The sequence below is a fragment of the Ailuropoda melanoleuca genome, chromosome 15, assembly GCF_002007445.2.
Source record: "Ailuropoda melanoleuca isolate Jingjing chromosome 15, ASM200744v2, whole genome shotgun sequence".
Taxonomy (NCBI): Eukaryota; Metazoa; Chordata; class Mammalia; order Carnivora; family Ursidae; genus Ailuropoda; species Ailuropoda melanoleuca.
This window is the reverse complement of record NC_048232.1, coordinates 83,184,243-83,212,143: the sequence shown is the minus strand read 5'-3', so window position 1 is coordinate 83,212,143 and position 27,901 is coordinate 83,184,243. Positions and strand designations below refer to the sequence as shown.

The following is a 27,901-nucleotide window of genomic DNA, read 5'->3' as shown; positions in this document are numbered from 1 at the left end:
TTAAAGACTGAGCCACCCAGGCGCCCCAGAAATGGAAAATCCTTAAGAAGACTGTGAAATTGGAAAGTGTGGAGTTCTAGAGCAGAATAAATTCTAGAGTTAGGAGGTGCTTTTTCATGGATGGTGTACTGTGTATTGGAAGAATGGAGTGAAAAATTTCTTTCTTCCCAGATTGATTTCATTTAGAACCATATCTTATATAAAAATTCAGTGATTTAGCAAGCGTCCTTACAGGGCAGTAGGCAGTGAAGGTCCTAATACCTCTATTTCCTAAACAGAGGAAGTGGGAGCCCTAATGAGAAGAGGTGCCTTTTGTTAACCCAGCCCTATTAACTTAATTGGAAAAAGTTAATAGAGAAGTTTCAAGGTATATTTAAAAATATTTTTTAATATTATTCCTCTGTCTTCTTCTAGGCCAAGCACTTAATCTGAAAGATAAAATTGAGCATGGGTGGCTATATGCTAAGCATACAGCTCTTGATTTTATCTCACTCAGGTCTTGATCTCAGGATTTTGAGTTCAAGCCCCATATTGGAGCCCACTTAAAAAAAAAAAAAAAGATAAAATTGATCTACCTGTGGGTCCTCTCCAGTCTGGGCTTGGAGAAGCCTGGAAGTACCTTTTTAATGATTAACCCCCCATTGGCTCCAACTAAGAGTTCTGGCATATGTTAAATGAGTTTATCCAAAGGGAAATTTAAGTTTCACTTTGCTTCTTCCTTTAATGGCATGGTGCTTTTTGGCTGTCCTTCCATATCCACCTCTTCTTAACACTAATCTGATATTATTGGTTTTTTAAATATGAGTTTCAGAACTGGCTGAGTCTGCATAAGGCTTATTTTCAGGAGCCTCTAGGATGGGAGCTGAGATACCTTTTGCTTCTTTTTTCTCATTACAAATATATTGCATTTCACTTATCTTACAGATTTTGTGGGCAAGCATGGGAATTTTGCCAGAATTCGTATTTCAAGGCTTCTGTTGGAAAGTGCATTCCATGTTCCACATGATCAAATTACAAATGGTCTTTTGGAATATAATCCATTTTTAAGTTGAGTACTTGCTTATATTGTAAGAGATATGCCTCTTGAAGTTTGGGAATCATAGATTTAAGACCCAGTGAATAATAATTAGCTGGAATGTGTTACTCAGAAGGCACTGCAGACAAAAGTTAGATAAATTAATGTTGACAAGTTCAAAGGTTTCTAAGAGATGGGGCGCCTAGGTGGCACAGTGGTTAAGCGTCTGCCTTCAGCTCAGGGCGTGATCCCAGCGTTATGGGATCGAGCCCCACATCAGGCTCCTCCGCTATGAGCCTGCTTCTTCCTCTCCCACTCCCCCTGCTTGTGTTCCCTCTCCTCGCTGGCTGTCTCTATCTCTGTCAAATAAATAAATAAATAAATAAAATCTTTAAAAAAAAAAAAGGTTTCTAAGAGGAAGCTTGTATTTAGGAGACTATATTCTTGACCTTTTATTTTGTCCTTGACTTTTAAAATTTTATTTCAGGACAGTCATTTGTACCTTCCTGCAATTCTGCTGTTGTTCACTGCCATGACCACTATGGAAATTAGTATTCAGCAGATATTTATAAAGTGCCTATAGTAAGTGAGACGCTGAGAAGTACACTGAAAGGTATAAAGAGAAGTTAGTTGTACCAGTTACCAGTTTTTGCTCTATTCCTTCCTGTTCCTTTAATGAACAAACCAGTAGCTCTTATATCAGAGCTAATCAGTGTGAAATTTCTTTCCCCCCCCTCCCCATTTTAGGTGCTACAGACTAAATTTGGGACTAGTGGTCTGTTTATGGGGGGATAATTTCTTTGGGACATGGATAGAGGTTGAATACCAGGCAACTGTTTTGAAAATGGTGAGATTTACCTTTCCTCTGTCCTGTCTTGTCCTCTTCCTGACATTCCGTAAGGCAGCCAGCTATCCTGCACTTCTTGTGTTCTGGCCAAAGAATCCTTGTTTGAATATCAAAGCTGATGAGAAATTTGTAGGACTTGAATTTTTGTGCTTTGAAGGAGGTCTCATTCTCATTACTGAGAAAGTGCCTTTTTCCAACTCACCAAGGATTGAATAAATAAAGACTTGAAATACTGCTCACAAAAAGGTTGCATATATCTTTACTTATTGGGAATCTTCATTTCTGAAGCATGATCCAACAGATATGAATATATTTAGAGAACAATGGGATAGAACATTTGAAGCTGAAGCTGAGCTGAAGACGCTTCTTAGACTAATCACACACCTTGAAATTAGATTGGTGATATATATGTTACCATTTAATTTTTTTTTTCTCTTTTGGGGGAAAGATACTAACATATGTAGAGGAAAGTACATAAATCATAGGATAGTTTACAGAATAACCATAAAGCAAAGAGTTGTGTAACCACTACTCAACAGCAGCTAATTGTGAGCCCCAAGAAGCCTCCTATATGTTCCTCTCTGAACACAACCCCATTTTTCTTTTCAGTAGTAACTGCTGTTTTGACTTCTTAAAAATCATGTTTTACCAATTATATAGTTCTAAACAATATAGTTTTGTTGAAGTTTATATGAATGGAATTCTGTATTCTTTTGCTCGACATATATGGTATTCATTTATGTATATAGTTTTTAGTTCATCCATTTTCATTATTGTATAGTGGATGGGCCTATGGAAAAGTACTCCATAATTTTTAAGAGATCTGTTCTGCTGATGAACATTTGGGTGGTTTTCAGGTGTAGGCTATTACAGTGTTGCTCTGAATGTTCTTCAGGTACATGAATATGTGCATATGTACACAGGAATGGAATTTCCTATAATATGTATAGTAATAAAGATTATTAGGTAATACTAAACTGTTTTCCAAAGTGGTTGTACCAAGTTTATATATCTTCCAGCAATATATGAAAGTTCTTATGCTTCATAGCCTTGCCAGCACTTGGGTTGGTTAGATTTTTAATGTTCACTACTCTGCTATTTATATAAATATCTTGTGTTCTTAATTTTCATTTCACTGTTTTCTAATGAGGTTAAATATCTCTTTATTGGCCATTTGGATTTCTTCTTTTGTGAAGTGGCTAGTGAAATCTTTTGTCATTTTTTTCTTTATATATATATACATGTATTTTTTATATTCTTTATATATTCTAAATACTAGCTTGTTGCTGCTTAAATGTGTTACAGATACCTTCTTCCAGTCTGTGATTTGTCTTTATCATTCTCTTTGTGGTGTCTTTTGATGAAGAATTTCTGAATTTAATGTAATTGGTTTGATTTATGAGTCTCTTTTAGTGAGTTTTGTGTTTTAATTTTTTTGTATGGGGTAAGGTAAGGCCCAACTTATTATTTTTTAAGATTTTATTTTTTTATTTACGTGAGAGAGAGCATGCAAGTGGGGTGGGAGGAGCAGAGGGGAAGGGAGAACGAGGGGGGAAAGAAAGAATCTCAGACAGACTCCACCCTGAGTGTGGAGCCAATGTGGGGCTCATTCCAGGACCCCAACATGATGACCTGAGCGGAAACCAAGAGTCAGGCACTTCACCGACTGAGCCATCCAGGTGCCCCTTAAATTTTTTTTTTTTCTGTAAATGGACTCTCATTAATTGACAGTACTCCCCCTTCCCCTACCACTGATCAGCAAAGCTACCTCTTTCATGTATCAAGGACTTACCACATGTGTGGGTGTGTTTCTGAGCTCACTGTTTCCATTGGTCTGTTTGTTGATGCCTGCACCAGGACCTCACAGTCTTAACTATGATAGTTATATAATAAGCCCTGTTATATGGGAGAAGTAAGTCCTCCCACCTTATACTTTTTCCAACAGTGTCTTTCTTGGCTTATTCTTTTTCCTTTGCATTTCCATATGAATTATTAAATCACTGTGGGATTTTGATTAGGATTTATTGCATTAGCTCTATAAACCAATTTGGGGAGAATTAATATCTTTAGAGTATTATACTGTGAACATGATGTATTTTCTCATTTATTTAGATTTTCTATGAGGTCTCCTGATGAGGTTTTATAATTTTTTTTGTGTGTTGGTCTTACACATCTTTTGTTAGATTTATATTTAGAGGTTTCATATATTTTAATGCTATTGTGTTATCCTTGAAACATTTTTACTTTCTCACTGTTGCTGATCCCCAATTTTTTTTTTTTTTAAAGGAATAACAGAGTTTTGTTATCTGCCATGCTGGGTGGGACAGGAAGTAAGCAGGAGAGAATGGCAGTGGAAGGAACATATGAGGTCCTCTTTCATAAGGCTTTTCTCCTCTTTTGTGTAAAGCTTAGGAAGTACTCATTTGTTCTTATAGGTGTGTAGCCTGTGGAAGAAAGGGCAGATCATGTATTCTTTCTCTGCAAGGGTACGCACTGTATCCTTTCAATCTTTAGTGTTGCCAGGAGGTACTAGTTAACTGCTGAGAGAAATAAAAATTTTGAATGGGCTGTTTCTGATCTAAATTACAGTATTTTCTTGAGGAAAGGAAAGAGATTTGTTACTTATGTGCCTCAGGAAGCCTGGTTGTCAAGGATTTTCTAGATTAGGTCTCCCAGCTAATGTGAAAATGCCCAAATCTTAAGTATGTGAGTTCATTAAATGATTCTGTTTAAAATGTGATTTAGAGAATTTCTCAGCCTGCTTCATCTCAGTATTTAGAAATAATCAATTTCTCATTCTCAGGTATTCTTCAAATGTTATTCTAGGTTCCTGGAGAAAAACAGATACCAGATAGACTCTCCCTCTTAAAACTGAAACAGAGGGGTGCCTGGGTGGCTTAGTCGGTTAAGTGTCTGACTCTTGGTTTTGGCTCAGGTCATGATCTCAGGGTCCTGAGATGGAACCTGTGTCTGACTCCACACTCAGGGTGGAGTCTGCTTGAGATTCCCTCTCCTGCCCCTCTCACTGCTCACATGCACTCCGTCTCTCTCTCTCAAATAAATAAATGAATCTTAAAAAAACAACAACAACCAGAAAAGCACGATGAAACAAACAAAAACAAATGGATCTCATCTCCCAGAGTAAATCGCTGTTAGTGTGTGGTTTATTTACCTTGTCTTCTTCCAAGTGTACATTTTAAAAATAACTAATATTATGCTCTTTTCATTTAGCATTACAGCTTAAGATTTTTCATATATCATTGAAGTGTTTTTATAATTAGTCTTTATAATGGGTGTGTAACATTACATTCTGTGCCATCATTTATTTAATTTTTCCAAACCTCATTGGACATTTGAATCATTTTCTATTTTTCACACATATTCTAGTATTCAGATGAAAATCTTTTATTTATTTATTTTTTAAGATTTTGTTTATTCATTTGAGACAGAGCATGAGTAGGGGGAGAGGCAGAGGGAGAGGGAGAAGCGGGCTCCCTGCACGTGGGACTCAATCCCAGGACCCAGAGACCATCATCTGAGCCACTAAGGCACCCCAGATGAAAATCTTTTAAAGCCTTCTTCTGCATTTTGGATTATTTCCTTAGAAGTGGAAATATTGTCTTAAATAATTGCACCATTTCAGTGTTGAAAAATTCAGTGTCTGTTGAGCACCATCTGTATGTTAAGTATTGGCAAGACAATAAGGAACAGGACAGATAAAGTTCACATTGTTATGGAATTTAGTGAAAGAAAAATTAGAGTTATACAAACCAATTCATAGTTAAAAACTTTGGTAAGTGTTTTGGTGGGGGGAACGTAAGATATTATAACTGAATAGCAAATCTCATAGAGATGGTTCTGATTTAGGTGGGGGAGGTGTGGGGGTTGGTTGGGAAAGGCCTCTTTGAGGAAGTGATGTTTAAGCTAACAGCCAAAGCACAAGTAGTGGTTGGCCAAACAAAGGAAAGAGGGAATAGCATGTGTTAAGGCTGGGGAAGATGGGGAAGTGGGAAAGGGGACAGGGCACAGGCAAGGATTGTTGGGGAATACTTGGCACAAAACAATTAAAAGAATACCAGTATGTCACTGGAGAGGAGAAAGTGATGTGAAGTGAGTAGGTAGATAGGAGCCAGATCACACAGGCCTTTGTACGCGTGAAGAATTGAGGTTCTTGAGAAATACCTTGTCCCATTCATTCCAAGTGACCTGCCAGTTTATACTTTGTCAGCCCTGCATGAGTGCCTCGCTCACTTATTAACATTGATTATCTCATTTGTGAAAGACTTTGCTAATGTGATTAATGAAATGTTTTCATTTCAATTTGTATTTCTTTGGTTACTAGTGAGGAAGAACCTTTCCCAAGTATTTGTAGCCAGTCGGTCTTTCATTGTTTTTGACCATTCAGTTCATTTCGTTGTCCATTAAAACGTTTTTTTTTAAACGTTTTTCCAAAAGTACTGTTGCAACAGACTGGGGACTGCTTGTCGGGAATTTGTGGAAGAGTTTTTTACATGTATCTCACTTAGTATGTATTCTGGATAAGGGGCTGGATCAAGTCAAGACTGGGTTTCTTTTGGCTTTGCTATTTTATGGTTCATGGGTGTACAAGTCTGTGGAGTTGGGAATTCAAAAAGAAAGTGATAGGGGCACCTGGGTGGCTCAGTTGGTTAAGCATTAAAGCCCCATGGCTAGCTCCCTGTTTAGTGGGGAGCCTGCTTCTCTCTCCGCCCGCCCCATGCTCTCTCAAAAAATAAAATCTAAAAAAAAAAAAACTGATAAACTCTAGTCCCTTAATTTTCTTTTTTTTAAAGATTTTATTTATTTATTTGACAGAGATAGAGACAGCCAGCGAGAGAGGGAACACAAGCAGGGGGGAGTGGGAGAGGAAGAAGCAGGCTCATAGCGGAGGAGCCTGATGTGGGGCTTGATCCCATAACGCCGGGATCACGCCCTGAGCTGAAGGCAGATGCTTAACCGCTGTGCCACCCAGGCGCCCCTAGTCCCTTAATTTTCCTAAGAGCCAGCTCACATCATCTTTCCCCTAAGAAGCAATCCAAGTCTCTTGTAACCAGAACTAATTGCTGCCTCTTCTCACATTTGTTTAGCAGCTCGTTTGTACTCTTATTTGGTACTTCATTTTTCAGTTTTCTTTTTTAAATTGTTGGTTAGAGATTTTCTATCCTACTTCTTTATAAGGAAGGCCCTGAGGGCAGAGACAGTGTCAGTCTGTTTCACCCTTGTCTTTGTGCCCCACTGGCTTGAGGACAGTATTTCAGACGTAAGAATGAATGACCTGGCTGTTTGTGTTTATAGCTATCACAACCCTTAACATTTACTATTCTTTGAAAAGTTACCTGAAAATAGTGCCTTCATGTGTCCTGAGGCCATGGAATAGCATACCTATGGTAATGCGTGATCCTTCCAGGTTTGCAGGTCTTGACTGGGTTTTTCATCAGTAGCAGATTTTGGTCACAGGAAATGGAAGCTGCCCAGGACCTGTAGTGACTTGCCTAGGTGTTGGGTTATGTTATCATTGGGTGTTTCCACTTTGCCCAAAACCAGGTATCTGGGGGAGAGACTTAACTGGTTGGGACCTGTACAATTTCACTGTGATGATAGATTTTTGTAGAGCAGAACCTCAGTAAACCACATGCACTTGTGAGAATCTAAGTCAGATATGGACGTAGGAACAAGATTATATTTTAGTGTTCTGAAATCCCACAGAGATCATAAAAAGGCATTTGTTAACTTTGTGTGTAGTACCTGTCTATACTACATTCCATCATAGAAATTAATTAATTGATTAATAATCAATTATGGTGCAGTTGACATCTTTTGATGGTTAAAGAATTGCTTGTTTTGTAGTGAGCTAGGCTCTCTGTTTTTTTGGTTTCTCCCACTCATTCCCTACAGCTTGGGCATTTTCATTGTCATTAGCACTTAATATCCCTAAGGGCATTACTGTGGTTGTCCTTATTTATGTTAACTCTATACTTCAATGCTGTGGATAATTTTAGTCTTCCTCATGCAGCGTTCCAAATAATAGCACCTTCAGCATGTGCTTTAATGAAAGTTGTGACTACCTGCCTTTTCTGGGTAGGTAGGGATTCTTTAGTTGTTATGAACTTTTCCCATACTATTAGAATTTTCTGCACTAAATAGGACTTTACATTCCTTTTGGCATACATTTATGAATGCTGTCACATGTCAGACACTGTGCTCCATCTGTTAATGCAGAGGCATTAAGCCATGTGGTAAAGAGCAGTAATAGAGGTGGGCACAGGTTCTGGGGGAGCATAAACGAGGGTTATTTAGCATATCCATGCAGAGTGTGAGGAGGGTGGGGAGAGTGCCAGGATTATCGGAAGGCGGCAGTTAAACTAAGTTTTGAAAGATGAATAAGAATTATTCAGTAGCAGGCATGGTTTTTAATCAAGGCTAGGCTGGAGACAAAGAGCACCGTTTAGAAGTTATTGCTGAAGTACACACTACCACCTTTGCAATATTTTTGTGAAAAGCTTTGAGCTAAATTGGATTAGCCTCTGTGTTTAACTCGTACCAGTTTAGTGGAAATACAGGGGATGGGGCAGCGTGTTAAATGGCACCATGGGGTTGTAGTTAGCAAAGCCCCAAATGTGGGAAGACAGCCTGGGTTTTTCAACAAATAAACTACANAAAAAAAAAAAAAAAAAAAAAAAAAAAAAAAGAAGGGAGGGATTATGGATTATAAAAGAGATTTAAGAGACATCAGTGAAATGCTATATATTGTCCCTATTGGACTCTAATTTGAATAAATCAGCACTAAAAAATTTGGAGTATGAGACAGTTGGGAAAATTTGACCATTGATTGGCTAGTTGCTGATATTACGGGATTTTAAAATTTTTGGGTGGCAATAATATTGTGGTTATGTTAAAAAAAATAGTTCTTTTAGGCATACAGAAAAAAAATGGAATGAGATGATGACTAAAATTTGCCCCAGAGTGATCCAGTGTGGGCTGGGTGCTGTGTGTGGTGGGAGTGGGGTGGGGAGGGTAGAAGGGCCACAAATTTTGAAGCTAAGTGATGGGGGTACATAAGCAGCTTATTATGCCATTCTTTCTACCTTTGTGTTTGAATATTTCTATAATTTTTTTTTTTAAACTGTTGCTATACTCTGGGCAAGAAATTTGAAGGACCTGAAGTAAAGCACTGGCTGTAAGGATGAAAGAAAAGATAGGTTTGAGGAGTAAGTTATGAGACAATTAGTTATACTTAGATGTCTGGGGCTGGAGGGAGGGGTGTCTTAAGTTTATGGTTTGGGACCTGAGTATTGTTACTTAAGATAGGGAAAATGGAAGCAATGTGTCTTGAGGCTTTGGTGCAGGGTGGTATTGGGTGCTTGTTTTGGGACATACTGAGTTTCAGATAGCCAGGTAGAGATACACAGTAAAGTCAGAGCTGGATGTGGATCAGAATGTGGGGAGTAGTTAACCCTAAGAAAGCATGAGATTGCCCAGGGAGAATATGTAGAAGAGGGAAGGGGTGCCCCTGATAGCAACAGAAAGAGAGAGAGAGCTAATTAGGATTCTGAGAGGAGAGGTCAGTGAGGGAAGAAAGTACGATTTTTAAGAAAGTCAAGGAAATAAGAAGTTTCAAGAAAGGTATAGGAACTATGACAAATCCAGTAGGAAGGTCAAGTAGGATAAGAGTTTGTCTAATTCCTGTTGATTATGAACTAAATATTTCAGGCCTTTGGGGAGCTTGTGGGGGTGGAGGGGAAGCTTTGTGAATACACTATATTGATACTCTGAAGTTACCAAGCCCCTTTAGTGTGGATTAATAGAGACTATAGCGTATTTGTGTTGATTAGCTAGAGAGTTATGATTAAAAGCAAAAGAGCTTTCATTTAATTGGAAATAAAGATCCTTACCCTTCATTCCATCGGTGCCATTAATTTGAGATCATGTTCATTTGTACAAAGACCTTATCAAAGTTTACTTTAGTTCTCTGTGAAATTTTGCTAATTTGCACAAAAGATAGTGGCACTGAAGCTGTCATAGGAGTTTAGACTTTAGAATTGTGAAACCTGTCTTAAAGCCAGTTTCACAGTGAATCTGGTGCTGTGCTGATACTCTTCAGGGTAAATGCAAAATCTTAGCAGTAGGCAAAGATTATGTGGCTTGTTGTTTACTTTTTTAAAGATTAATTTTTTAGATTTCTGTCTTAAAAATGGTTTTCCTTTTCTTTAGCTCTTTTTATTCCAAATTGTGGAGGAGATAAATGGAGTGGACTTGCCAGGAAAAGTTAGCCATCGGTTGCACTGTGATGCCTCACTGCTCTCACTACCATACGAGTGTCAGTATCTCTGTAGGGCTGCAGTATTGACAGTCATGGCCTTCCGGCCCTCTTCTACAGCCAAGAGAGACAGTTTGGCAGGAAGGACACAGCCTTCTGCCCTTCTTGCCATCCTCCGCGCAGGAATCTTATAATTTGTATTTATTTTCCTGTAAGTACAGAACTGTGAGAACTTGTTTAATCTGAAAAACCCTCACACAGCAAACTGTACAGCCCACATAGGGACAAAGGAATGATTCACCCTTTTAAAGATGCTTTTCCCTTAGTTGCTAACCTCTGACCAGAGTAGCGTGTTGTCTGAGAATTGAAATTTACCCATTTTTCATAAGACAGTTGAGAATTTTGTTGCCAGAAGGGGCCAGTGAGAATGCTTCTGCCTTCCCAGAGCAGCATTTAGCCCACACTGGCTGCCACTCGAGTTGCCTGTTGAGTCATTCCCACAGTTCTATATAGAGCTTTTCTGGCTTTTCTTTTAAACATGATGTTCTTGGAGTGAGAAAGAAAGGAAGTTTTTCTCTCCTCCACGAAATCTCCCCCACCCTAAATCTGCATTGCTTTCTTTTTTCTAATAACAGAATATTGCCCTCAATCATTCTGAGACTCTTTTCTCTTCTGAGGTCTCTTACTGCTTTCATTTATCATTGCTTTGACTCTGTGAGCATTTTGGCATTCGCTGGGCTGCGTTTGCAGCAGCAGGCTTTCAAGATACAGGCTGCTACTTAACCAGAAAGATTGAGGAGTTCTAGCTAAACATACCAAACATGGATTTCTAGTTTTCAGCTGTTTAAAAGTCAATCGGATGTGCCAAAAGGCATCTTAATGTCTTTATTATGACGATCAGTTAGTAGAAAGGACTGTAAAGGAAATGAATGAGCTTTTCACTTTAGATAAATGAAATTGCTGTGATTTGAATGGATTTTGGGTTGTTTTTGTGTTTGCACTGGAAGGTAAAATGCCCGTGTTTGTCCTTATTCAGAAGAGCCTGCTCTGTGCTAGTGGAAAAAGAATTGAAGTTTCTTTATCAGGAAAGGAAAATTGTTATATATTTGAACTGTTGTCTTATGTGTTCCGTACATCTAGCAAGGTCATAACGCATTTTAGAAAAAAATAGCATCAGTAAACTGTCTATTGGCAGCCCACATGTTCTCACACAGGAACAAGTTAAGGGGCTCTTTTAGGGGATTGGCAGATCTGAAAGACAGATTACAGCTCCGGAATGTATTCAGATGACTTTTTGAAACAGATATTTTAATTGGAGTCGGAGTGGAGAAATAGTTGCGCTTCTGTAGTTAAATATTCAACTTCCTTAGCCTGTTATCTATAAATATCACAGATGAAAAAGCCCTAGAACTCCTTTTCACAAAATGAAGTCGCCATACACATTCATCTGTATGCATGTGTGTGTATGTGCTTAATTTCCATCCCCACCTCCCAGTAATGGTAGTAATTGGGCTGTTTGTTTCAAAAGATTGAGTTGTTTGGATTGTGTTTAATATGTTGCTCTAAACTGCATTAGCAGCAAAGTCCCTTATACTAAAGGTTTGGAACAAAACCTCATCCTCTCTTCCTGAAAAGAGGGGGAAGAAGCAGTTGATCTGTGTTCTGAAGGTCCCTTTCTGTGTGTCTCTCCCCTCCCCCCAGAGACCAACAGCAAGGAGGAGGAGCTCACTCACTGTTCTAACCACACTTCATAGGTCTTAACTTGAGCGCCTTTTGGTTTCCTGTCGGCAGTAATTCAACTCCGTGCCATCTTGACTTGCTTGAAGGGTGGATAAATTGGTAACTGCACTGAGAAGGGGAGTGAATTTGAGCATAAGGCATGAGACTGAATTTGTGAAAGCTTTGGTAGCCTCTGAAGACAACATCTTCTGTGACTTTGAATTTTTTCATTGTATTTGTGGGCTGCGGTTTCTGAGAAGAATCTGTCATGACTCTACTGGAACCTGAGATGTTAATGATGGCTGTGCAGTCCGGTAATTCTGTATTTCCTGCAGATTCTATTTGCTACAGGTTTCTTTAATAAGGTTGGGTATATCTGTACTAGGATTGAATAGAGATGGGAGGAAGATAGATGGGAGTAAACATAAATTGTCCAGTGAATGTACTGCATGTTCAGGTTTCTATTGTAAAAAAAAAAAAAAAAAAAAAAATTAATAGTTTTTTTCTAGTTGCAAACTCTAGTTACTCTAGTTATTCAGACAGAGCTTTGCTTTAGATGTTTACTGCTTTAAGACTGTTCAGTGAGGGGAAGAAAACCTTTCCCTTTAGTTCAGTATTATTATCTGTAACACTGCTTTTAATGTAGGATAATTAAATTGCTTTTGCTGTTTTATACATTACTGTCTTTGATCACTAATCTACTCTGTATTATTATGTCTCTTAGTGAAAGCATGTTCTAAAATTTTCCTTCTTTCTCATTTTGTGGTATAACCTTCTTTCTGAATCATCTTTTGGTTCTTGAAAAAGCTCTTGATAATGCAGAAGATTAAGACTCTTAAGTTTTGGAGATGGGGAAGTTTGAGCAAGAAAGTAGTCAACAGAAAGAATGTAGGATTTTTAAAATTCTGTCTCTAAAAACAGTTTTCTCAACTCAAAAGTGTCTCTTACAACAGTTTAAAATTCCAGTTTGTTTTTAATGGTTTCCTTTACTTTTAGTGTTTTGAAACTTGTAAGTTAGATATCTAAAAATAGGGAATGTTCTTTTGTTATTTTTAGACTTCTGCTAAAATGTAGTCTGTAGTGTTTTCCTGTTTCAGAGCATATCTTGAAAGATTCATACAAGTGGCATTTGCGGACCTCTTCCCATCCACTGGCTTTCACTCATTAGAATGAGATAGGCTCCTTGGTTTTGGCAGATACTGTCTCTGGCAGAATTGGTCTTACTGTTGTCCTTGGGGAACACTTAGATAGTATGTTGAAAGAGACAGATATCCATCTGAAGACAGGATCAGATGCTATCAGCTTAAGCGTTATGGACAGGGAAGGGCAAAGAAGAAAGATACTGCTACCATTCTGTTCTGTCTGGTTTTACAAATAAGACCATGACGAGTCATTTATTAGTTGAGTTCTTCTGTTCATATATGCTATACTTTTGAGGTTGTTGCCTTTCCTTTTCCTCCCCCATATCTGTTGCGCTCCGAACAAGATAGTATTATCTGACTCTTTCCTACCTGTCTCACCAAAATAGTATTATCTGACTGTTTCCTACCTGTCTCTGATGAAATAGCTCCCAGTTAAACTGACTTGGGGTTTGTTTTATTTTGTTTTGTTTCCCTTCTCTATGTTCTAGTTGTCTATTGTATCTGGGCAAGTGCATATTTTATTTTAGGGAGTATAAGTTAGCTTTTGAACTCCCTCCCCCTTCTTTGATTGCTTTGTTACTTACAGATTATCTCAGTCTAGTAACTTTTCTTAATAAAGGTTAAAAGATTATTTGCTTTCCCCTAAGAGGGGGGTCTCACTGGTTCCCAGCTGGATAAGGGAAAGAGACTTACTTGTCTTGCCTAAGAGCTGTTTTCCTATGACATATGTTGGGCAGGGCTAGTCACCCATCTGTTGGACCAACTACTTCATAAAACTTTCAAAGGATAATAGTATGTAAGACAAGTATGGATAAAATTGGCAAGGGTGTCGGGTACAGGTAGAGTGAAAGGTCTGCAGAGGATAAATAGCATGTGTGTGTACCTCTGTCTTTTGCCTATGTTCAGAAGAGAGAAACGGGGTATAGCAAACTGATTTCTCTAGTACTTGTGGTTCCTCAATGCTCAAAATTTTTATAAAATTGATACCATGTGCTTCTGAAGCTGTAGTCATTATGCTGGATTGTAACAGTAATACGACAGCTATATTTATGATAAGAAATGAAAAAGCACATTATGAAGCCTTGATAAGCTAGAAGCCAATCATTCTTTCTTAAGTCAAGACGTTTAGACTATATGAGCCATAGCTTATTCTAGCAATACCATATTTGGATTTCCATGAATATATACTTTATAGGTGAAACTACTATTTAATGAGATTTTTTAAATAAACTCTTTTAAACAAGAGTCAAGATGCAAAGTCTTTACCCTATATTAAACATTAGGATATAAAATGAATATTGTAGCAAAGTTCCAGGGTGCATTGTATATTTATTAACAGTTTTCATTTCTTTAAAAGATTTTATTTATTTATTTGAGAGAGAGAGAGAACAGAGGCAGAGGAAGAGGGAGAAGCAGACTCTCTGCTGAACAGAGAGCCCAGTGTGGAGCCCTGTCCCAGGACCCTGAGATCATGACCCGAGTGGAAGGCAGACGCTTAACCGACTGAGCCACCCAGGGACCCCAACAGTTTTCATTTAGTATTTGGAACTTAGCAATTTTGGTGAGACATACTTGCATATAAAGACTTTCCTCCATCTCACTGCTGATGGTCTTTTTTTTTTTTTTAAGATTTATTTATTTTATTTATTTGAGAGAGAACACCATAGAGAGAGAAAGCACGAATGGGGGGCAGAGGCAGAGGGAGAAGCGGACTCCCTGCCAAGCAGGGAGCCTGATGCGGGGCTCGATCCCAGGACCCAATACCTTTCAAAACTGAAATTCTTCCACATCTGGATGTGCAATGTGCCCTGTCTTCCTGTGATATATATTGTTAAATCTAAGTGTTCTGATCAAGCCACAGTTAGGGGATTAAAGCATCTATCACCACTGTGGAAACCTATCTAGACTGTGATTAGAAAACTAATGATCTGGGGCGCCTGGGTGGCACAGCGGTTAAGCGTCTGCCTTTGGCTCAGGGCGTGATCCCGGAGTTATGGGATCGAGCCCCACATCAGGCTCCTCCGCTATGAGCCTTCTTCTTCCTCTCCCACTCCCCCTGCTTGTGTTTCCTCTCTCGCTGGCTGTCTCTATCTCTGTCAAATAAATAAATAAAATCTTAAAAAAAAAAAAAAAAGAAAACTAATGATCTGAGATGGATATTTGGGATTTCTGAAGTTAAGAGTAAGGGAGTGTTGGGGGCGTAGCACCAACTGATGTATTTTAGAACAGAGGCATGCTGGGGCCCAGCTCTTGCAAACTAATATGTAAGACTTTGACCAAGCAGGCCTTGTCCCTATATCTAGTCTCTGTAGTCTTCTTAGTTTCTAACTGTACAACAGTGGGACAGAGTTCCCTTACAGAGAAAGGGATTGAGGCAGTTCCCTAGGTTTTTGTTGGTCCCTTGACAATACACTTGATCTTGATGAGGCAGAATTAGGGAGTCTATTTTTTCTGTCTCTTTTGTGCACGTATGGGTGCATCCCCCAGCCCAGCCCCCATACACTGCACCTGGACAAACCCCAGTGCTTGTCTATGTATAGGTTATCTCTGGAAGGATCATAAGAAACTAGTAACCGTGACTAACTACCTCAAGGCAGGGGAATGGAGAGCTGGAGGATTGGGATGGAAGAGCCTTTTTGTTTCACAGAACAGTTGAGTTCTTTTCTAATTTTATTACGATATGGAATATCACATAAATATGAAAGAACATATAGAGTGTGTATTACAACAGTACATAGAGTACATAAACCCATGGGCACATTACCCAACCTAAGAAATGGAGCACAGTATGCACTGAAGTCCTCTTAGTGCCCTTTTTGATTTATCCCTTAGAAAACTGTTTTCTTTGTTTTTAGCTGTATCTGCCTTTTGAATCGTTCATATTTTGTACCCATGCATGCTATTTAAAAATATTAATTGAAAAGCATTCCTCAGTCCATTTATACCCTTATCACTTGATGTTTATATATTTAATTCTTTTATTTAAAGATTTCATTCATTTATTTGAGAGAGAGAGCGCACAAGTTGGGGCTGGAGGGACAGAGGGAGAGGGACAAGCAGACTTCCCGCTGAGAATGGAGCCTGATGTGGGGCTCAAACCTAGGACCCCGAGATCATGACCTGAACCAAAGTCAGACACTTAACCAAAGGAGCCAACCAGGCACCTCTACTCAATTCTTGCATATTTCTTTAACTTCTAGTTCCCTGATGATTACAATTTGCCTCTGAAGTTTGTATTTTATAATAGTTCAGGTTGGAGAGAGGGAAGTAGTAATTCATAAAAATAAGGTTGAAGGAAGATGGCAGACAAGTAACTCTTGCCCTTTTTGGTAATGGGTTAACTCCCATTCACAAGGAAGGGCCCCTTATTTGGGTTCACGTCACTCAGGGATCTGTAGAGCTGGTGAAAAACTTGAGAACTTTCAGCAATACCTACCTTTTGGATCTCCTAATAATCTAAATATTAGTGTGGGCTTTTAAAAAACACATTTTTGTTTATATTCAAGGGATTTTAGAGCTTGAGGAAACCTTGGGTATTTTCTTGTCCTCTCCTTTATTTAAGATGAGGAAATTGGCCCATTGAGGATAATTTATTTCCTGAAGTGACATAATTAATTAGTGGCAGAGATGGAAGGAGAATTTATTTCCTTACTCTCATGACAGTGCTCTTTGTGCTGTAACATAAGAAACCATCAGAGACCTCTGATGTGTGAGATTGTTTATAATTTTCCCAGGAGATCTTGGTTTTCCTTGGGTTTTTCCATTGCACGTTTCTATCACTGCTCAGATTGACTCACATCTTAAGAGGTGGAGATAAGAGCCAGTGCCTGAGTGTCTAGCTCCTGCCCCTGAGGAGCGGAGTCAGATACTATAGGCCCCAGTGGTTGTCTCCATCTTGCTTTGCTTTCTCTGGCCTGGTTGATGATCTCATACCTTGATGGTGAGCTCAGAAGACAGGTAGGCAGACAGACGGCTGTTGTCATCAGTATTCTGGATTACATCTTCCTGCCTTTTCTCTGACTCATTAGTTTATCTGGGATCCCCTTAGAGTTAGGACCCAGATCAAAGGAATTTGAATTCATCTGTCTGTCTCTATCCTCTTTTCCTCCCTTTTGTTTCCTTTTGTATGAGGCAAGCTGTCAAGACCATGAGCAGCCACAGTTTTAGCTTTATTAAATCAGTGCCAAATGAAATAAAGATGAGTTTCATACAGTCTTGTTTTTTTGGAACTTCATTTTTATGATTACCACATGCATTGTTTTTGAAAGGATTTTCTTTATAACAAGGAAAAAATACTAAAAACCCTTGCTTTGCCATCAACAACAAAAAATAACTTTCTCTGCCTTTTTCTCAACAAGCTCAAGGGCATTATCAGGCCGAACTCACGGTGTTATTGGTCTGGGGCATCCTTAATCTCACGGCAGTCTCATAAATGGGGTGGTGGCTGAAGCAATTGGGTAAATATAGAGGGCCTACCAAAGAGGAATACATGGTAATTGCATAGCGAAAATAAACTTAGTCGTGAAATGTTTGTAATGTGTTATAACTTTAAAGTGTTTCATGTAAATTATCTTATTTGATCTTGACAACAATTCTTTGAGGTATCTGTATCTTCACATTTTACAAAGGAGGAAACTGAGGCTCAGAGAGGCTTCGGGACATACAGTAAGAGATGGAACTGATGTTTACAATCAGGTTTTTTACTTTAAGCACTAGTGACTTACATTTTCCATTTAAAATGAAAGATCAGCTCCCTTCTCACTTAGAACCTTCCAGTGGTTCTTATTCACTGGAAAAGCCCAAGTCCTTTTAGTGCCTACAGAGTGCATGATCTGCCCCCAGCTCTGTAACTCTCAGATTGCACCCGCTCCTCTTCCCTCGCTTGAGATGTCCCAGCCTTACCACTCTCTTTGCTGTCCCTGCATGCCTTAGAGAATGCTCCTGTTTTGGGGCTTCTGTCCTTGATGATATTCCTTCTACTTGGGGCACTTTTTATTGGGTAGCCTCATGGCTTTCTCCCTCACTTCCTTCAGATCTTTGTTCACATGTCACTTACTTGGGCCTTCCCTGACCGCCCTTAGGTAAATATGTTCCTGAGACCATGCCTTTCAGCTATTTTGTGTAGCATGCACTGTACTAACTTGTGTAGTGGTTTCCAGAGTGTGGTCTGGGAAACCCCTAGGTGTCCCTGAGACCTTTTCTGTAGGTGCAAAGTAAAGCCTTTTTATATATTTATATTAAAATATTATGTACCTTTTTTACTGTTGTCCTCATGAGTGTACACTAGTTTTCCAGAGCTACGTGGTGTATGATATCTCAACAGAATGCACGCAGTATATATGAAAATTCAGCTATACATGATACATTATTTAGTAAATTATACATTAGAGAGATTTGCAAAAATGTTAAAACAGTACTCTTTTTACTACTTTTTTTTATTTTGGAAAATAATCATATTTTTCATAGAAGCATGTTAACATGCAGTAGATTTATTGTTATTTTTTAAAGAAATAATAAATATTTTACAGTTGCCTGGGTTGCTCAGTCAGTTAAGCATCCGGCTCTTGATTTTGGCTCAGGTCCTGATCTCAGGATCCTCGAACCCTTGTTGAGCTCTGAGCTCAGCGTGGAGTCTGCTTGTCCTCCTCCCTCTGCTCCTCCCCTACTCTCTCTCTCTCTCTCTCACTCAAATAAATAAATTTTTTAAAAATTTGTAAAGACATAATAAATATTTAAAAATTTTTCAGTTTTAATTTCTTATCTGAGATACACTGATGAATATAACCCACATAAACAAAAACTCTTTGAAGTTCTCAATAAGTATAAAAGGGTAAAGGAATTGTGACATCAGAGTTTGAGAAGAGTAGGTATAGTGTTAAGAGCACGGACTATGGAATCCAGGTTTCTCAGCTCTGTCACAAATTAGCTGTGTGACTTTGGACAAATTACTTAACCTCCCTGTGCCTGTTATTTCATCTGTAAAGTAGTAATAATAATGTAATGGTAATAGTGCCAACCCCAGATAGTTGTTGTTAAGTATTAAATGTGTTAATACATGTAAAATGGTTATAAAGATTCTGGCATGTAGTAAGTGCTTTATATTTTTTTTATGTTATTGTTAGTTTTGTCTTTTGTTGTTGGAATTTTGAATACTATTAAATGCAGATAGTTTCTTGTTTCTTCTTTATTCTGACAGCTTGCCACAACTGTTTGGCAACTCTTAGAAACTTTTTAAAAAATGTTTCTTCTTTAACTTGAAAGACTTCTGGGAATTTTGTTCTAAGGAAATTATAAAAGATATATAAGATTTGTGTATAAGGATGTTTATAGCAGTGTTATTTATAGTAGTAAAAAACCCTAAAACAAACAGAAACCAAAATTTTAACAGTAGGAGATTGGTTAAGTAACTTATAGTGCATTCATGTGATTAGAAACTAATGTAGTCATGAGATTAAAGATGTGGGAAAGTGTTTACTGTTTATCCATTTAGTCCTTAAAAAATGGATGTAAGGATATATACCAGAATATTAATAGCTGTCACTGGGTAGTAGGATTTCGTAAGGGTTTTTTTTTCTTTGAGTTTTCCTGTATGTCTGTGATTTTCTATCATAAACATTTGTTTCTGTTGTATTCAGATAAAAGCCATATTTAATTGTGCGTGTAGGTATGTGTACATGTAGGTACAGTTAGTTATAAGAGGGAGAAAATGGCTGAAGTGTAGTATCTTGGATTTGGAGCTAAAACTGTTGATTTGGGACTTCTGCAATCAGAGCACTCCACTGACCAAACAATGCATGATAAGGAGGCACTCCATCCCATTAAGCTGTTCATTCTGACCAGTCTAGTTTGTATAAATCCGTTTTACATTTTTGTCGTTGTTTCTGTTTTGTGAGATTTATTGAAATTTATCTTTCCAGTGTTTGTGTTAGGCCATGTTCTTGGCAGAGCTATAGATCCTTCCTGTGCACGCTTAACTACTCTCAATTTGCTGAACCTTTCAGAAGTTTTTATAAACCAAAAACACACTAAGTTATTTTTTTGTTTTTGATGGGTAAGAATAATCAGAGTTCTCCTAGGCATAAAATAATGGCACTAGCATAAAATGTTTTAATTATTTGGTAGTACATTTTCATTATGTATTTTGTTCTTTGACCCTAGGGTACATGTGAAGTCCTCTTGACAATATCTGTTCTTTATCAGAAAGGCAAAACTCATATTGCATCATCTTTATTACGTAAACAGGACCTGGAGCCCTTATGTTGAAGAATTAAAATGTTGATTAAATTGACCTTGATTTTGTGAACTGTTATCTTAGTTTACCGTCTTGAGAATCATTTAGATTATATTCCTCAAATCAGTCCTGTAAGACTAATTTATAAAATATTTGGTTGTGTAGAGAGTATTGAAAACTTACGGTGTTAACATTAATTAGGCTGCCCAAAGAGAAACTATGACCTCAGTCTTCTAACTTTTTGAGTCTTCTTACTCAAAGTGTGTTCCAAAGACCAGCAGCATCTGTATCACCTGGGAGCTTGTTAGGAATCCACAGTCTCAGGCTCCCGCTCACATGTACAGTCTGAATCTTCATTTGAACAGCGTCTTTAGGTGCATGTTAAAGTTGAGAAGTATTGTTCCAACAGACATTTTTATTGACTTTGTTTTTGAATTGAACAGGTGAAATAAAGATGACTTGTTGGTGTATTTCCTGGATTGGAAGCATTGCTCCAAATGATAAAAATGAGAAAATGAGAATGCAGTGGTTGGAAAAATTATATGATGTCTAATTAGTGTAGAAGCATTGGATAAAATAGGAAACAAAAAAAGAGAAGTAAACTTGCTCCTAGTATAGTATTCTACATTTGAGAAATGTTCACAGTTTGACACTTTCTTAGCCATTTTTCTTGACTTTTGAGAGAACAAATAGGTTTCTTCTTGGCATTCTAGAATGTTACCTGAAAAGGGATCTTGGAGATGATCCTTCATTTTACCGATGAGCAAATTGGGAGTTAAGAATGTTAAGTGACTTACCTAAGATCACATAGCTTGGACTCCCCATGTCCTGACTTTCAAAGCACTGCTCTTTATACCTCCTATGCTACCCATCTGTGTTGCTGAAAGCTATGTTAGTTGTTTCTGTTGATGTTGGTTGAAACCATACCGAACAATTGCGAGAATATATCCAGTACGCCTCACAGCATCGTGGGAAAATGGTGGGGGCTTACTCTCTCCTTTCCTTTCTGTGAACTCATGAATAGCTTCAGAAGAAGATGTTGCTTGTTGTCTGGAAGTTAAACTGCTGCTTCTCTGAACCAGGGGTGCTTGCTGCAGAGGCCTGTACTCTCTGAAGTGGGAACGTGCCAGGAGTGTGGGGGAAGGTGTGGGAATCTTCTGTTCTGCTGAGAATGGCAAGGGTTTTGAGTATTTAAAAGTAGTTATTTTTCTTCATATCTCTCATTTAAATAAAAGTTTATAAATCAGGAAATAAACCTTTCAACAAAGAATGCTAAAAGAGCTGGCAAAAAAATTTTGTTTGCAAAAAAAAAAAATCAGCCTTATCTCATGCCATACGCAAAAATTCACTTGAAACAGGTCATAGGTCTCAATGTGAAAGCTAAAGGACACAAAGTATGAACTATAAAAGAAAAGCTCTTAAATTGGACTTTATCAAGTTTAAATACTTTTTTATCTACTTTGTACACTGTTGAGAAAATTAAAAAACAGGCTATAGAATGGGAGAAAATGTTTATGTGTGTCTGACAAAGGACTTGTATCTGGAATATATAAAGAACTCTTAGAACTCAACAAGACAACGCAATTTAAAAAATGGGAAAAGACTCAATCATATACTTCAAAAAATATGCAAATGGCCAATAAGTACGTGAAAAGATGCTCTACGTCATTGGCCATCAGCAAATTAAAACCACAATGAGACACCACTACCCACTCACTATAATGATTAAAATTAAAAAGACTGACCAATACCAAGTCTTGACAGGGAGGACTACAGAGCAATGGGAATTCATACACTGCTGGTGAAATGTAAAATGGTATAATCACTTTGGAAAACAATTTGGCATTTCTTATTAAGTTAAACATATTTAGTACATGACCCAGCAGTCCTACTCCTAAGTCTTAACCCAAGAGAAATGGAAACATATTCACATTTGCACATGAAGGTTGATAGCTTTATTCTTAATGACTCCAAACTGGGAAGAACGTAGATATCCATCAACAGGTGAATGGATAAATTGTGATATATCCATAAAGTAGAAAATTACTAGCAATAAAAATGAACAAACTATTGATATATTCAAAAACATGGACAGATTTCAGAAACGTGCTGAATGTAAGAAGCTAGACTCAAATGAATACATACTGGATTATACCATTTATATAATATTCTTAAAAATGCAGGCTGTAGAATACTATTCAATAATAATAATAATAATAATAAACCAACAATTGATATGTAAAACACCCTGGATGACTCTCCAGAGAGTTATGCTGAGTGAAAAAACCAGTCCCAAAAGGTTATGTACTGTATGATTCCATTTGTATGACGTTTTTGAAATGATAAAATTATGGGTATGGAAAACAGATTGATGGTTGTCAGGGGCTAAAGACCAGGTGGGGCTGAGAGGAAAGTACGTGTGGTTAAAAGGTCAGCATGAGGAATCCATATAGTGTTGGAAATGTTCTGTATCTTGACTCTATCAATGTCAGTATCCTAGTTATAATGCTGCACTGTAGTTTTTTTTTTTTTTTAAAGATTTTATTTATTTATTCAACAGAGATAGAGACAGCCAGCGAGAGAGGGAACACAAGCAGGGGGAGTGGGAGAGGAAGAAGCAGGCTCACAGCAGAGGAGCCTGATGTGGGGCTCGATCCCATAACGCCAGGATCACGCCCTGAGCCGAAGGCAGACACTTAACCGCTGTGCCACCCAGGCGCCCCTGCACTGTAGTTTTGCAAGATATTATCATCGGGGGGAACTGGGTGAAGGAAACATGGGATCTCTTTGTATTATTTTTTATAACTGCATATGAATCTATAGTTGCCTCAACATAAAAAGTTTACTTGAAAAATGTAGACAGTTTGACAGCTTTTCAAAAAATTAAACAGTTACCCTGTGACCCAGCACTTCCACTCCTAGATGTATACTCAAGAAAATCAAAAGCGTTTGTCCACACAAAAACTTGTACACAAATGTTCATAGTGGTGTTAGCCAAATATGAAGACGATACAAATGTCCATCAATCGATAAATGGATAAACAGAATGTATTAGATCTTTATAATGGAATGTTACTCAGCCATAAAAAGAAATGAAGTATAAAGTCTATAAAATGGATGAACCTTGAAAACATTATGCCAAGTGAAAGAAGATAGACACAAAAGGCCACATATTGTAAAATTGCATTTATATGAGATGTCCAGAATAGGCAAATCCATAGAGACAGAAAACAGACCATTGGTTGTCAGGGCCTGGAGTTGGAGGTATGGGTGGGGATGGGGTTTGGGGGGTGGTAATGAAAATGTTCTAGAATTAGATAGTGATGGTTGCACACCTTTGAGAATATACTAAAAACTGTTGGATTATACACTTTGAATGGGTGAATTATATCTCAATAAAAAATTGTATAAGAAAAAAATGCAGGTTTCTCTGGAGTGACAGCAGATCAGTTGTTGCCTGGGGCCGGAAGTAGAGAAGTTAACTGCAAAAGGGTGTAAGAGAACTTTAGGGAATGAAAATGTATGTCTTTATCGTCATAGTTACGCAGGTATATGCATTTGTCAGAATGCATTGAACTGCATCCTTAAACTGGGTGAAGTTTATTGTATCTAAATTAAACTAAAATTGATTTTTAAAACTTATAAAATTATCTCTAATTGTTGTAAGCTTAAAGGGATCTTTAGCTTATCTCTTATAAGGCTAACAACTGTTAGAAAAATTGACCCAAGGACTCTGACTTTTATTGCTAATTTCACCCTTTTCCATCTAGTCAATTTACAAAGTGAAATTACAGTGATCAGTTTCAGTCAGACTATGCTCTTGTGCTTTTGAACTAGCATGATTCTGTTGCTCTTCTTTTCAAAACTGTGAGTGGGTGTAATTGTTCTAATTTTTGTTAAGTTTATGGAACATTCTGTTGGTTTGTACTGCTGTTTTCCTTTTATGTGCAACAGAAGAATGTTCCATTGGGTATAACATATCAGATTGATTGCATTTTACCTCCACTCTGGAGTACCCAGAGCTAATTTGGGCACCAGGAGATTGTAGTTAAAATCACTCTTGAGGCAAATAAACAAAAGGAGAAAAGGTGGTAGCACTGCTAGGTAATGCTAAAAACAAAAACAAAGAAGTGTGTGAACTTCTTTCCCACCTACACCATTTCTGTCTCCAGTGCCTGATCTCTTGCTAGGAAATGTGCTGTATTACACAAAACCCTTCAAGGGAACAGTGTTGGGAGATAATTTCTAAGTTAGAAAAACCAGCTTTGTTATGTGGCTTCTGAATTTTCTTCCTGAGGTTTCCTTCCCCTGCCCTCACTCAGTTCTTGGTCCTGACAAAACCTAACTCTGGGAAGAGTGTTTCCTATTGAAAACTATGCCCTACAGGTAGACAAATCTTCTATTATTTCCCTTAAGCATAACCAAGATAGCCATATATATATGTATATATATATTTTAAATACTAGCACAATTGACATCCAGTGTTATATTAGCTTCAGGTATACATCATAGTGATTCAACAATTCTGTACATTACTCAGTACTCATCACAAAAAGTGTCCTCTTCATCCCCTTCACCTATATCCATCCCTCTGCCAGCCTCCCTTCTGGGAACCTCCAGTTCTCTATATTTAAGATCTGGTTTTTTGGCTGTCTCTTTTTTCCTTTGTTTTGTTTCTTAGATTCCACATATGAATGAAATCGTATGGTATTTGTCTTTCTTTGACTTAGTTCACTTAGCATTATACCCTCTAGATCCATCCATGATGTTGCAAATGGCAAGATTTCATTCTTTTTTTTTTTTCTTTTTACAGCTGACTAATATTCCATCATATGTATGTATACCACATCTTCTTTATCCATTCATCTGTCAATGGACACTTGGGTTGCTTCCATAATTTGGCTATTTTTAAATAATGCTGCAACAAACATACATATAGCTTTTCAAATTAGTGTTTTTGTATTCTTTGGGTGAATACCCAGTAGTGTGATTACTGGATCATAGTGTGAGTCTATTTTTAATTTTTTGTGGAACCTCCATACTGTTTTCCACAGTGGCTGTACCAGTTTGTATATACACCAGCAGTGCATGAGGGATCCTTTTCCTCCACATCCTTGCCAGCACTTGTTACTTCTTGTGTTTTGATTTTAACCATTCTGACAGGTGTGAGGTGATACCTCATTGTGGTTTTGATTTGCATTTTCCTGATGATTAGTGATATTGAGCCTCTTTTCATGTGTCTATTGGCCATCTGTATGTCTTCTTTGGAGAAATGTCTATTCAGGCTTTCTGCTCATTTTTTAATAGGATTATTTGGGTGTTGAGTCTTATAAGTTTTTTGTGGTTTTTTGTGTTTTTGTTTGTTTGTTTGTTTTGTTTTGTTTTGTTTTTGCATATTTTGGATACTGACTCCTTATTGGAGATGTCATTTGCAAATACCTTCTCCCATTCAGCAGGTTGTCTTCTAATTTTGTTGGTTATTTCCTTGTCTATGCAGAAGCTTTTTATTTTGATGTAGTCCCAATAGTGAAAGTTTTACTTCTTCCTTAACCAATTTGGATGCCTTTTATTTCTTTTTCTTGTCTCATTGCTGTGAGACAGCCTTATATTTTAAAAACAAACCATTAAAAACTAGTAGAGACCAAAATGCAAAGACAAACAAATCTCAAAACATAAGAGGCATATTTCTAGAGTATGGAATTCTAAGTGGATTTTGTGAGAATTCCAACAAAAATAAATTCAAAATAACATAATAATAATAACCAGCACTCAAATAGGATTTACCATGTGCCACAGTGTTCCAAGCTCCTTACATATATTAACTCTTTTACTGTTTGCAACAACTATATAAGATGGATGCTCTTACTATCCCATTTTACAGATATTGAAATTGAGGGGCAAAGTGGAAAAGGAACATGGTCAGTGCCACACACCTGGTCAGTGGTAGAGCTTAGATTGCATCTAGGTGGTCTGGCTTCAGAAACTGTGCTCTTTAGCACCGCATCATATTGTTTTCCACTTGAGGTTCAAATCCTTTTATCCTCCAAGTGTATATAGTATCTCCTGACAGCCTACTCAACTTGTCTAAGTTCCTTTGTCCTGTTCTTTCAGTACATTGCCTACCTATATTTTTGCCCCCTTCTCTTCCTGCCTTATCCCTCTCCCCAGAATTCTGTGTCATAACCATTAAAAACAACAACAAAAAACCTTTAACCTCTTTGTTTTTTGTAATATTTGTATTTTTTTAAATGATTTTTATTTATTCGAGAGAGAGAGAGCATGAGCGGGAGAAAGGGGAGCAGAGGGAGAGAGAGAAGCAGACTCCCCACTGAGCAGGGCCCAGATTGGGCTCGATCCCAGGACCCTGAGATCATGACCTGAGCCAAAGGTAGACGAGTAACTTAACTAAGCCACCCATGCGCCCCTCTAATACTTATCTTAAATTCTGTTGCCCTAGACTTCCTTTCTGCATAGGGATGACCTTTTTTCTACACTTAACCCTATTTATGAAGTTTCCGTGCTTGTAACAGTGAGTCTTGTACCTGTTCATGAAGGTTAGAAAGCGTGCTGTTTTGAATTACAGTGTAGTAAGATTTCTGACTCTACACCCATGGCCAGAAAACTAGTGTCATATGTTTGAAACTAAGCAAAACCTCTTGAGTGTCTTGCCATAAATGTGCATTAGAAATTTTTTCCGATGTAGCAAATAGTTTCTGTGGGTAGGAAGTAAATTTAAACCTGTATATCTTTAGAGTAGGAACATTTTCCATGTGAAGGTCCTTGTTGGCTCTGTTAAGAAAAAGGTCCCTTGCCTCCTCTCCCTTTCCTGCTGAACTCGGTAGTACAGAACTTTTAGGGCTTCTTCAAAGCTGAGTTTTAGTATCTGCTGAAGTCAGTCCGTGAGATGTTTGCAAATAATCTTCCATTAGCTTTATCCTGAAGATCCCCTTGCAGTTAGACTTTTGGTCAGCTGACTCAGTGTTGCTAACTTTATGTATAATCCCAACTAACGTGGCAGTATGAATGTTTTTAGAAAAACCTTGATAGGGGCGCCTGGGTGGCTTAGTCGTTACGCATCTGCCTTCGGCTCAGGGCATAATCCCAGTGTTCTGGGATCGAGCCCCACATCAGGCTCCTCTGCTAAGAGCCTGCTTCTTCCTCTCCCACTCCCCCTGCTTGTGTTCCCTCTCTCGCTGGCTGGCTTTCTGTCAAATAAATAAAATCTTTAAAAAAAAAAAAAAAAGAAAAGAAAAACCTTGATAAATTTGAAGAAAAAAAGTATATTTTTGATGTACTCATAGAATTTTCTAGGCATTACATGAAAGGTATTTGAGAATCTAGAAAAACATAAGGTCCCCACTTGCATAGGGATCACGTTCTACTTTAGGCAGAGTAAGTGCTTAGGTAATATCTAGTCCTGCAGTCAACACTTGTACTTTGGAATAGTAAGTTTCCCAGTGTGAATAGTTTTACCTGCTTACCTCCTTAACAACCACCCCCCCATCACGCTTTTCCTTTTGGCTTCCTGGGTTTTATCTACCTTTCCTTCCTTCCCTCCCTCCTATTTCCCTGTCCGCTTTATTTATTATCCTATTATCCACAGGTCTCACCGAATGCCCTGCCCCCCCCTTCTTCTGCCACCCCCCCATCCCCTTCTGGTTATCTTCATTAT

General features: G+C 38.0%; 1 protein-coding gene across 4 annotated transcripts in view; it reads left to right on the top strand.

Annotated features, from left to right (window-relative positions):
- Positions 1 to 27,901, top strand: part of MRTFA (myocardin related transcription factor A) — a 160,468-nt gene that overhangs the window by 56,838 nt on the left and 75,729 nt on the right. The window contains exon 1 of one of the 4 annotated variants that reach the window (XM_034644542.1): positions 11,657 to 12,170. The exons of the other annotated variants lie outside the window; for them this stretch is intronic. Within the exon in view, the coding sequence (XP_034500433.1) occupies positions 12,125 to 12,170 (46 nt within the window). The 5' untranslated portion in view covers positions 11,657 to 12,124. Of the gene's footprint in view, positions 1 to 11,656; positions 12,171 to 27,901 lie in introns of those variants that run through there. 4 annotated transcript variants of the gene reach the window in all.